At 40.5% G+C, this 13,137-nt stretch overlaps 1 protein-coding gene across 1 annotated transcript in view; it reads right to left on the reverse strand.

The window, feature by feature from the left end:
* Positions 1–10,763, reverse strand: part of LRP1B (LDL receptor related protein 1B) — a 794,792-nt gene extending 784,029 nt beyond the window's left edge. The window contains exon 1 of the mRNA XM_061444942.1: positions 10,498–10,763. Coding sequence (XP_061300926.1) covers positions 10,498–10,579 — 82 coding nt within the window. The 5' untranslated portion in view covers positions 10,580–10,763. The remainder of the gene's footprint in view (positions 1–10,497) is intronic.
* Between the last annotated feature and the right edge of the window lie 2,374 nt (positions 10,764–13,137).

The following is a 13,137-nucleotide window of genomic DNA, read 5'->3' on the forward strand; positions in this document are numbered from 1 at the left end:
CTCCTGTATCTTCAGGAAAGATAAAAGGAGGTTGATTTCCCCATGGCTTATAAAAGACAGTACTTGCACAAGCCAAATGTTACTGTTTCTCTCTTCATCTCTTTATCAATACAAGCTCTTTCTGGTTCAGAAGCACTGTGGAAACTGCTAGGGTTTCTTTGTACTGGACATGGTTTTTCTTGGTCACTGCTAAATAAAACAACTTTGTAATTTAACCAGTAATCCTTCCCATCATTCACTTCTGGTCTGTTTGTTTCCCTGAGACTGCAATCCCAAATGAAAGCAGCATTCATGAAGCACCTGTATCCTCAAATGTTGTTATTGTCTGATGAACTCTGCAGCACCTGGTCACCTGAAGCTATTTTGAAGAATCTTTCCCAGGCATGAGCTTTTGTAAATTTGATAGAAGAAAAAAATATTCCTATTCAAAGTGCCAATATGAAATCAGAAGCAAACAAGTAAAATTCCAACTCTGCTTGCCCACAGCAGGAGCACTAAGCCCATGGCCAGAAGCCATGCTTCTCAGGTGTCACATGAAAGACAAACATCCAAAGACTTTCACTTACGTGAGGAAACTTCCCCACTCAACACAAAACAGAATAGCAAACAGAATGATACATAAAGGGATTATTTTTCTTTTTAATAAAAATGTATACACAATCAGGCAGTGGTTACCACTCTAGGATGACCATCCTTAGCAGAGAGGTACTTCTGCCCCCCCAAAACAAAAAAAAAAAAAAACAAAAAAAACAGAAAAAGAGTCATTGGCTGGCTACAAGAGCAAGCGCTCTGCAGTGTTAATTTATTCCTAGGGCTACCAAGGATATGCTGTGCTATCTTTAGAAAACAAAAAAGAAGTAAAACTGGCTACTGTGGGGCTAAACAGACTGATGATCCATTAAGTTCTGACATTTTTCATTAAGATATACAAACTTGTAGAAGATACTCTCAAATCTGCATATTTGTATCACGCTTTTCATAGACACAAACAGCCTTTTATAATGCACTTAAATCACTTTGAGTGGCTGAATTAGCAAATGCAATGCAGAATCCGAGTTTTGCCATACCCACTAGCTCTTTAGTGCTTATTTTATGCAAATGCTTGTAGTTATATTCCCGAGATTCACAGCCACTTAAAGTTCTCCTGAATTCCAGTCTTTTACTGGTTGTCTTTGGAGCACCAGTCAACAGCAGAATGGCAATCATCAAGTTTAGCTGTATTACAACTTCTTGCAAGGCATTTTTGACACAGCATGATATTACTGTGAGAAGACAGGCCACTGTAAATCAGTGCAGCTTCACTAAGGAGCATTTAACGGTTCTGACAAAATCATAAACATGGTTCATAGTGTTTTACTCATTACTGAATACTGCTAGCTGGTTAGAGTTCTGCTGTTTTCAGTAAAAGAAACAAATGTTATCACATAAAGTATGAATTGTACCAAGAATATCCCACAGCAAAGGTAGCAATGGCATTAGAAATTTAAGCAGGTTTTATATGCTCAAATGTGCTTAAATACTAAGCCTCACAGTTTGTACTGGAGCAATATTTCAGAATTTTGTCATAATTTGTTGACAACCATCTGCTTTAAACTTCTTACCACTCTAAGAGTGTCCAAAATTGGGCACTGACAGGCAGCACTTCTACGCAGAAAGGAAACTATTCACAAGACAAAGAAAATAACAAAGGCTGGAAACGCGGGCATACATGCCTACAAATCTGGGGGAAATAAGAAAATTACAGAAACCTAGACCTGACACTCTCCTGCAATATTACTGAAGATGCAGTTTGCAGGTCTCTGAAAACATATAAGTGGCAGATTAGCTGACACCAATTCTCCAGAGAAGTATAATCTACAGAGTAAATAGGTAATATTGTATACTGTCAACTCTGTTCAAGTCACAGCCATGCGAAACCCAGAGAAAGAAATCTAATGTAGCAAGTGCAAGCTGAGGAATTCTTTCAGACGGATCTGGACATACACGCTGACATGAATAGCTTGCTCCAATTTGAAGAAATGTGATAATGGGCCACTTGAGTCAGAGCATAAGATTTTGTACTTATTTGCTGTACTTACCAATAGTACCTGTCACAGCTCTCCCTACATATCCAAAGTTTTATATACACACATATATATATACCTGCAGCACATTCTCATAGAAGTGGCTAACAGCAGCCCCATACCATTAACTGCTGGAGCTCAGGTTAGACCCCAAGACACTGCCTGCAAAATACCTTCTTGCTCCAACACAGTCATGCTCTGATTCTATCAAAGGCATAAAGGTAATTCAACCCACCAAGATGCGAGCTGGGGACAGTGCTTTAGTTTTCACACTTCCGTAGTCTCAACTTGCTCTGTCTCCCTGTATATGGTTTAATATTGCAGCTTTGAGTGTTTTACCTAAGACTACTATATTAATATTAAGACACTACCATGAAGAAAATACTCACTGTTCACTGTTCTTTCTATAATCTGAATGTAAGAATAAACGACTTGCTTATAACATGGGACCTAAAAGGAATTAATTCAGTTTTGCAGCCTCTTTCCCTTGCTTCCAGTCCCTAACTCCACTGTCCACAAACATCCCTATAAAAACAACTCTGATATAGTTACATAAATGCATTTTAAAGAAAATGTTTCTGATGAACCTGGAAGACAGGCCAGTTCCCCTCCAGGCAATACATGATTATATACTACTTGAGAGCACACAGGTTTGACCCATCCCTAGTTATGCCTTATGAAATACTGCTGGAAGAAAAAGCTACTTTGAGATAGGACTCAAACAGAAGTCAAGTGTTCTCATCCCTGGGTAAGTCCACAAAGGTTCATAGGGAACTGACATGCTGCATGAAAAAGTACCACCTTGTCATTCTTTCCACATCACCATAACCAAGACAAATTTTTCATGATGCAAAGTGTAGCACTTCACCTAGTAGCTCTGCCTGTATTACACAGAACTAGGTTTAACTAGCCTAATGACTTCCAAGGAGTAGACTATACACACCTTTGCATATTGATCTGGTTTTCCAACCTCATGGTCTCTTGCAAAAAGTGTTTTTACATAAGAAATTATCAATTTTATAACTTATTAAAAATAAATAGATTATGCAGTTACATCTTTTAGAGGATTATTATAAACTGAGAAATGAAAAGTAATAACAACTGACTCATACATGTTAAAATTAGATGTGGGAAAAATAAGAGAGGGCTCTGTTTAAGGAACCCAGGTAAAACTGAAACAAAAAGACTGCAAGAAATATGTACTTCCTGCAGGAAAACCATATGACACTGCAGACAATATAATTTAATTAAAGGTCCTCTAAGACTTTAATATTTTTAGACCATTTTAATAAAATTTTCCAAAGTTCCCACACACTTACATGTAGCCTGATCATACTACCACCAAGGACACAAAGAATCTACTGACTTCAGTGCTGTTGATTCAGGTTTGTAATCAGTTTGTTAGCACAGTAAAACATAAATAAAAACTGTTCTTCTCCAGAGAAGAAAAGAGTCTCACTGGCAAATGACATACTTTCATTCCATAAGCACACAGTTTTACACAAATACCAATATACTTTGGGTAAATCAGTGTGTGTTTGCATATGCAAACGAGCATCCAACTAGCTATGATCTTGCTTTGCTCTCTCATCTTCACAGTATTTGCAAGCAAAAGGAGGCAGGCGTTTTGGGGAAACCTATCTTTCATCTAGAAAATTACTGTGACTTTTCATTATCTTTTTGTATTAGTGTAACTTCTTTCTACTTGTATTTTTATAACTAAAAAATACTACGGTGTTTCTCTGAAAAGGCTCATTGGAACAAGGATATATCAGAACTTGTAGCACTGTTGTACTTCCAGTACCTTAGAATTATTCAGAAAAACTATAAGGAAAAACACTTCCCTGCATGTTAAGGGAGGTGGAAACCCACGTGCTCTTCACCATGTCAGAGCCTCCGAGAATAGCGTGCTATTAGAATAACTAGCTAATAAAATAATTAGTGCTAATAGAATCATTAGCAGGCCAAACTATTTGACAATATCGGAATCGTATTTTTTAAACTGCTGATGAGTATTTTTGCTAGTTTGCACGTAGGCAAATTAAAATCATAAAGCATTGTATGAAAGTCACATGGGTATTTTTGTGAGATTATGTACATTAATGGAAGTGCCTCCTTGACAGGACACTTCCTCTTATTTCTTCAGTAATGCCGAGTTTCAACAGTTTGGCTCCTCTGGAAGGCAACATCATTTCGTGGGATGCAGCAAATGAGGTGGTCAGGAATATCCAGCAGGTGTTGAAAACACATTTTGAATTCAACATACCATATCTAGAACTTGTAATACTGTCATCTATTTTTCCACCTCATAGAATTAGACTGTATTTCTAGCTGAACAGAAATAAAAATCTCAACCTTTACCTTACTTCCAGACTGGCATTACATCATCATTAAAAAGACCTATTACTTATTAGTAGATTCTATGTACTGCAATGCTCTGTTTTTAATACACCAATGTGATTTATTGCAAAACAGTCAATAAGAACATGGTTGCTAATGACATACAACCTTCTTTTGAGCATCCAACTCTATCCTTGGATTGATAGGGCTCATAAACACCACATAAAGCCTAATTCTAATCCTGTATTTACATACTGCTTGGGATGCAAAGATATATATAATAACAAAACATAATACACCCACATAACACTTTCCAGGTACATATAAAGATCCTACTCCTGCTATGAGGATCTCACAAATTCAATCAGATTAATAATATAGTGAACATATTACTGGCAAAAGCATGTGTTTGCCTCTCTAATGATCCTTCCCAGTTCCCATTAAATCTAATTAAAAGGCACTGAATGAGTTTTATTGGAATTCCATTACTGAGGTCCAATCCTGCTTGCGCACAGCCTGTAACCTACAGGAAAAGGCTCTTGCCCAGCCCACAGAGGCTCTGGAGTATCCTCACATGCACAAAGGAAAGGCACCCTTTTCAGCAGGATCACAGCTGCATTGGATGGCTGATTTTACAATAATAAGTCCTGCTTATTTCATTTTACCAACTACCTAAAAATTAAGATTCTGCTTCACAGCACTAGGAAGTTCTGATGCTTCTGGAAATTTTGTGCATTATGGTCAACTGACTAGCTAGCTAGAATACAGCTAAATTTACAAATATTTTACAAATCTCTTTTCAATAGACGTGTCTTTTCCCTTAAATTCTAACTAATTTAATTGAAAACCAAACTAGTGGGTTGGACAGAAGGTGCACGGTCATTTGACGAATTTTTTAAAACCAATTAGACCTTAATTGACTTACAAATTTAGAACCTAGTTCTACAATATGTACACTTAGCCCAAACTCACACTAAATACAGACTCCATAGTCTCTATGGCTTGCATAAAAATAGCCAAGCTCTGATATTTTCTTCTTCATCATTAAGAATGTTTTGGCTAAGTGCAATTAAAAAGAATTCTCAAAATATTTTTTTCTTTAATAGTCTTGTTCCTTCAAATGCAATTAAGGAAAAGATTTACGCATATGAACCAGGCAAAAGCAACAACATCCTGGGATTCAAAGTATGCTATTTCAACAAAAACAATGTCCTACTATCTAAATTACTAGCATTTCTACAGATAGCCAGAATTCTAAATTCACAAATTAAAATTACATACATCCTTTAGAGTCAATACAATAAAGAGAAACCTATTTTCTTTCACTGCAAACACCAGATAAAAGGACTTGTAATGAGGCACTAGAGGAACAGCACTTCCAAGCTGCAGACTGAAGTCAGTGTGAGTTTTGCCACTTTCTTTAAATGAGGAACGATTTGGGTCCATATGAACCTCAAAGGTATGACATATGTTCGAATTTAGGTAGCGGCAGTCATGTAACACTTCAACAGAAACACTGTGTGAAGCAAGAGCTTTTCTCTAAGCCTTTGGAGGACAGCTACTGCAACCTGCAGGAATATCGGCAGAAACTCTAGAACTCAGTAAAAAGGTTTGAGACAAAACAAGTCTACAAACTTTTTACATCAAACACCCAGTTTTGAAAATGCATTTTACCCTTTTAAAGAGTTTGTATGTTTCTACACCACTTTTCATTATACTCTAAAGCTCTCCAAAACCACTGAACTTAAAAGTAACAATCTGGGTAAGAAGGAACGTGCAAGTCAGTTCACAGAAAACCACAAATACATTTTGCTCAGATTCCGGAAGCATCAGGATTTTGTGCATGTAATCACATACTCAGAGGACATCTATGCATCACCAATTGCCTGTAAAACCAGTCACTGAAACTGCATCTGTGGACATCTCCCCACAATTTCTGTCTTTAATTACTTCTTATCAGACATCCTTCTAAGTATTGTCCTAAATTCCTCAGTATATTTTTACCCTAATCCATAGTCTTACCTCTCCAGTGATAGCTTAAGCAATATTATTATTTTGAATAAATAAATGGCAATGTCACTGTGACCTTGGAAGCAACTTTGCATGTAAGATACTAATACTTATTATGTAGGTTCAAGACATAACAAGTACAAGAACATATACTTCCGTAAGTATAGCACTGAAACAGCTTGCTTTTTTTTTTGAGATTACTTTCCAACAGATGGCCAAGCTGGAGCTCAGCCTGGTGAAGTAGAGCAGTGCTTGGTACACCCAGTTTCAAGCACTAAACTACAATAACAAGATAGTTGTAAAGCCTTATAGTGGAGGCACTGTTGCCTGCTGTGACATCTTACCAGGGACTGAAGGCCATCAGCAGTCATCACAAAGAGACATTTATTTCACCTGGTTTGTGTTCCTGCTACCAGGGTGAGTAATCCAAAGTCACATTAGCTGAACCTTAAACCTGAAAATTCCATTTAAACATAATTTGTTTCCAGCCTTCACTTAAATATGGTCAAGGGACACGGTGAAAACAATAAATTCCCTGCTAAGTAGAAAAAAGAAGTTTTGGAAGCATTTGTGACTCTAGAGGGAGTAATGTTTCTTAAAAAAAATAAATAATAGATTTCCTCCTTTACAACAGCTTAAAAGTAAAAAAAATTAATATGCAATTCCATTGTTAGGGAACTGGAGTTTTGCTTTACCTGACATTTTCCCATTCAGTATAAAGTCTACTTTATAGGAGGATGCCTTGCAAGACTTTGCTGGCTAGCTGCTTCACCACACCAGCACCTAAACAACAGGTCCAGAACACTAAAACCACACATTAGCAAGTTAGCACTTCAGTGCTGCCAACACCAGTGATCTGCCACCAGACCCAAACAAACCCACAGCTTCACCACAGACCGTAAGTCAATTAATAATGAGCAATGCACTCAAGAGCACTGTGGTACACATTTCACTGACACCGCCACACATTTGTAAAGATTATCTAAATCAAGCTCTGTTATCTGGGGCACCTATGCAATTTGGACAATCTCTAGGCAATCATGCCAGTCAGCACACTGAACTCACGTAATTCTGTTCTGCAGCAGCAGAAACACAAAAGCCAAACAAGTATAACAAAAAAAAAAAAAACAACCAAAAAAAAAAGAGAGAAAAAAAAGGGGGTGGAGGAGCCTAGGCATGAAGCCAAGGTGAAGCTCCAAGGGTGGAGAGAGCTGTGGGAAGGAAATTCACCCACCAGAGCTACAGAGCACCTTCAGCTCAAGAGCACCCAGGAGGCAGAGATGGGACCTGCGAAGTTCCCTGCATGCCTTTAGGAAGAGCAGGTAACAAGTGCAGTCTTCTCAGTTTCGTAAGATGTCAGCAAGGTCTTTTTCAGGCTTCTAAAATTCATTTATTCCAAGAGTTGCAACACCTTCACAGGATAACTGCTAGAGAATCTGGGTCCATGAGATACTTCAGGAAGAGACTGAGTGAAGCATAAGGAGATCATACCTCTCTACGGCTTAAATTGTACAACCTCAACTGCAGAACTTCTCCCTTACCCGTCAACCTCCTGTCTGGATTCCCTTCTCCTCACTCCTTTTTTCCATTCATTTCCAACACCCTAGCTCCATATCATTTTCTCCTTCCAAATATATATATATATATATATATATATATACACACACACAACATAATTAAGACTTGTAACCTGGCTCAGGACAGACCTGAGAGACTGGAAGATTCTCTCTGTATTTCAAACATAGAAAAAAGGTTTAGGTAAGAGGTGCCCCCCAACCTTTCTTTTTTTTCCCCCCGATGTTGTCCACTGGTCTAATAGAAGGTGTTACCTCTCCCTACAGCACCTCACTAATATTTTATATTACCATGGCTACCACAACACTGCTATTAACGCAACCCATGACATTTTCCCAATTCTCATATTACCAATGGTGAGCCTCAGTGCATTCCAAATTTCAGTGCCTTTCACATACATTAAGCTGAACATGCTCCAGTGACTCCGAATTTCCTCCTGTACAGGAAAATCAGCTTGGTATGGTCAATAATTTTTGAAGTGTATCATAAAGTTTATCTGATGTCCAAAGGTAATTCTCTTGCTGGCTGCCTCATCCTGAATCCCTTTCAGGTTGAAACTACTTGACATTTTTTAAACAAAATGCCTTTTAAGTCCTAACTTGTACTCCACTGGGTTTTGATAAGACATGACATTATGGTATGATGAGTTAGTTGATTGTAAGTAAATTTGATTTATCCCACTTTTTGGTCTGGTATGATTTACAAGGATGTCACCTTTTAAGATGGGATTGATTTTAATGTAAGCTGACAGCTTTTTTTTTTTTTTTTTGTGAAACACTACATCAGAACAAGGTAACTATGAAGACAAAACAAAGGGAAAATGAAGCAAAATTTAAATACCAGAAATTAATATTTGTGAATAATTGGCACCTGCCTATCTCCATCAAGAAAGACTGAGTGACAAATCAGTTTCCAGAACATTTCCACTAATCGTTTGAAAGTTTGATTTTTATTCATAAGATCAGATGCATGCTACAGCTGCTGTAATGTAATCTATTTTGTGAACACCATGGAAAGTTCTTGAAATATTTTCCATCAAACAAGCACTAGCACAAACACGAATCTTCATGTACCAAAGTAAAAGCATATGTACCCTTCATAAAACTGAAAGATATTCTAAGACCCTTTCCTATCTGGTTGTTCAGTTGCTATTATATGGAATACTACCCTCATTTCTTTGCAATATCCTTGTACCTTACGATGCAGCTTTTTAAACGCGCAAGTTTGTGATGCTGCAGCTATACCTCTCTTTGCTAAGCAGTTACTTCTCATTTTTAAAGCATGGATCTCTTACGTAATTTTGACAGATAGGTGGGAAAGGGACCAGAGAGGTTTGGTAGTTCGAATGAAGCAAAGATCTATATCTAAGACTGACTGACTACCTAGAGGAATCCGCACTCGCCCAAACGAGTTGTAGGCAGTTAGTAAACAATTTAGTAGGTAGTGTGTACGTGATGGAGAGGAGCTGGATGTGTAAAGGTGAGAAATCAATGCTTTAGAGTTTTATTTCTACTTAAAATTAGCTAAATCCTCGCAGACTGGGTATAAGTATTCAGAGCAGTCTCATTCATGAGACCAGGCAGTTTTACAGCTGAAGGGCTGCAAACAAGTCGACAGACTATTTTCTGGTTAGCAGCGTTTTCTACAGCGGTAGGAAAGCCTGAGTCAGAGCAGCACGCTGCCGTGCCTGCACCTGAGCTGGGCAGAAGCAGAGCTTAGTCTGTACTTAGAAAATCTTCGATTTAAACACTTCCAAGGAAAATGAGAAAGGACTGGGAAGCGTACAAAATGCGACAAGAAACCTTGAGATCAAGTCCGGCAGGAGGACCACCAGGTACCCTCTGATCACAGACGACTTCCAAGGAAAGAATTTAAAAAAAAAAAAAAAGGCAAGAAAAAAAAAAAGAGTTGCAACTTCGGAAATTTCCCGCACCTGGGCTAAGGGCTCTTGAGCTCTTTCTTCCCCACCGCTGCCCCCGAACCCGGCAGGGACCCGCTGCCGAAATACAAGCCCAGGTATCAAGCTCGCGGCAACTTCGCTGGATTAAAAGAAGGAACTTTCCCAGCGCTCGGGAGGGCTGCGGGCGCCGGCCGTGCCCGCGGTACCCAGCCCCGGGAGCTGGCACCGCTCCCGCTCGTAACGGGGACCCCACGGACGGGCCAGACCCCGCAACTAATTAACTCCTCGCAGCGAAGCGCTATGTAGGAGCCTGTGCCTTCAAGCCGATCACCGCGGGGCACACCCCTCCACCAAAAACCTGTCCCCGTTTACTTGTCGCCGCTCTGGGGCTCGCCCCATCCCTGTTCCAGCCTAGCGCGGTGCTGCCGGCACCGAAGTTTGCACGGAGCGCTCCGCGGCCGCGCAGCGCGGAGGGACAGGGAGGCGCGCAAAGAGCCGTGGGGTAAAAACTTCCCGGGGAGAAGCCGACACCGGCGGAAAGTTCAGCGGGCGTCGCGCAATGGTGAGCCCCGGCGCCCTGCTGCGCGCCTCACCACGGACGCGCCTTACCTCCGCGGGCTCCCGCTGCAAGCGCCTCGGCGACGGGCGGTAATCCCCAGAGCATCGCCAGGGCCAAGAGGAGAGCGGACATCGCGGCGACCGCGGGGCGGCAAGAGCAAACCTGCCCACCCTTCGACCGGCCGCGGGCGCGGAGCCTCTGCGGGAGCTGCCGCTGCGCCGTCACTTTTCAACACGGAGTGCGGCTGGGCTCGCCTCTCGCAGCGAGCGGGCAGCGCGGGGCGCCGGCGGCCCGCAGCGCCGCTCTCCGCCCCGCACCGCCCCGAGCCCCACCCCTCCCGTCGCCGGCCCGCCCCCCGTACCGCGGCCGCGGAGCGCCAGGCGCGAAGCCGGTGTGCGCGCGCGGGAGCGGGGGCCGCGTGGTGGTCCCTTTTGTCCCGCGTCGCTAGGGTTCTTTTTTAGCAGTTTTTGAGGTAATTATTCTAAATTCCCAAAGACAAACGGCCGCGAGGTGCGGGTGGCACGGCGGTGAGTCAGCAGAAATTGGAATAGCTTTAAAAAGCACCACCACAAACCCTCGTGCTTCATGAAACTGCAGGGATCAAAGTGCCGTGAGACTGCTACAGATGTCTGTAAACACGAAGTTGGCATCCAAAGCAGCTCAGGAACGCTTGGCTTCAGTTAACGGTGCTTCCTGAGGTACTTCTCCGCAGGCCACGAGCTCACACCTCATGCTTGGTACCTGCTTCGTGCTGCCGAATTGTAAGTTTAATTTTATGTAAGAGTGTTACCTTGTATGTGCCACAGAACACAGGAAGGGTTTGCTTATCACATTTTCACGTACATGTTTTTTTTTAAAACTAGGCCTTTTAACAGATGAAAGGTAATAAAGCTTTTATATCATCCTCAGATATGAGTTTCCTCCAAAGACAGCAAGGTGCTAAAATCAGCTGCTGAGACCTTTACTTTTCAAGGGTAAAGCCTCAGTCCTTCTAACTTCATGTTTATATTCCCCAACACAAAACCTAAATACCTTTTACATGAAGCAGTACAGCCAAGAGGCTTCAGGGGCAGAAAGACCAGGCAGTGCTGAAGGGCAGAGTAACACACAACCTAGGAGAAATATGAAATATTTAACTATTTCTGCTGAAAAGGGGAAGGACCCCAGGCTACACTTTCCCAAGAACGCAATTGTCCATTCCTGGTCCCAGGGCCTGACAGAACTCAGGGGGTTGCTGTTAACTTTATTACTGTATACAGTTTACATCTGAGGATTAAAATCCAGTTGGATCCAATTCTACATTTATCTACTCTCTTTAAAGGCTATGTAATTCCCCTACACTAAGTAAGTATTTACGCAGCTGTAACTGAGCAGAATTACAGATCCCAGTGTAGAAAACTTTTGCTGATACAGAAATGAGCAGGTCTGAACTCAGGTGAAAAAATCTGGCAGTGACCATGGTCTTGGAAATCGGTTCCTTTCATAACCAAAATGAGGTCATGCACGTGCATATACCGATGAGATCGCTTTGCTTCCTTCTGTAAACCACCAGAGCCACCTATATGGCTCTTACGTATTAATTACTATTTTATTTTAGCAACCTTTTACATTTCAGGTATGAAAGTATGTAGATATTAGAGCCAAATGAGATCATGTGGGAAGGAAAAATGGGGAATACCAAGTTGTGAGGAACTCCAGCTCAAATCAGTGATATTTCCCACATGCCAGTACTGTCACATGGTATAAAGAAACACATATTTGCAAGTGAACATGCTGTCCTTGTATTCCTGGGATATGGAACTGTCTTTACAGAATAGCCTTCTTTCATCTTGACTTCTTGCATCTCCTACAAAAGCTGCAAGGTCTGCAAGGTTATGGGTGGTTATGCTTTTCCCCCAAACATTATCACTTAATTGGCATGCTGCCCTTTTCCACCTTTTCACGAAAGCACCTCAACTTCTTTTCAACCATCTGATGCTTTATTTCTAATTTGCTCCCTTTTCTCATTCCATACTTATTTAACAACAGTTTTTCTATTCGTCTTGAATAATTGCCTTTAATGATACAGTGCAATTTACTGCCCATTTTAAACATTAACATTTATGAGAGTCTTTGAAGAATTAATTGATCTTTCTTTCAATACTGCATATCACATATGCACATACACTTATTAAAAGATTGAAATAATATTCATAATAAAAGTCAATGGCCTCCTTGTTTACAGGACAGAAAGTGTCAATACAGAGTATACAGCCAGAATTACGACTAAAAATGCAATTACCTGTAAGTATTCATTTGTCAAATTGCTGCCTAAAAATGTAGCTTGCTTTAAGATAGTGCTATGAGGCAATAATTATCCTAGAAGCCTGGTTTTAAAATACAAGCTGTTGAACAAATAAAAGTTGACCTTTGATAAATCACTCTCGGCTGCATTTCCATTAAACATCACTCACTATCAAGTGGTGGGATGGTAGGACATCTCTATATGATGGGATGGAATGACTTCAGCAGTACAATAAAAATACATAAGAGTAACTGGCATTCTCATATTACCCTTACACCTCAAAATAAAATAAAGCAGCACGGAGATCTGTATGAAAGATTTAACATGTATCTTCTATGAATAAACCTAAAAACATTCGCTAAAGGGACCAGAGAGAAAATTTAAGCCACTATGTATGCATATAATT

This window comes from Pezoporus flaviventris, unplaced genomic scaffold (assembly GCF_033815535.1).
Source record: "Pezoporus flaviventris isolate CSIRO_AGI_PZ_B2104156 unplaced genomic scaffold, CSIRO_AGI_Pfla_v1 ptg000001l, whole genome shotgun sequence".
Lineage (NCBI taxonomy): Eukaryota > Metazoa > Chordata > Aves > Psittaciformes > Psittacidae > Pezoporus > Pezoporus flaviventris.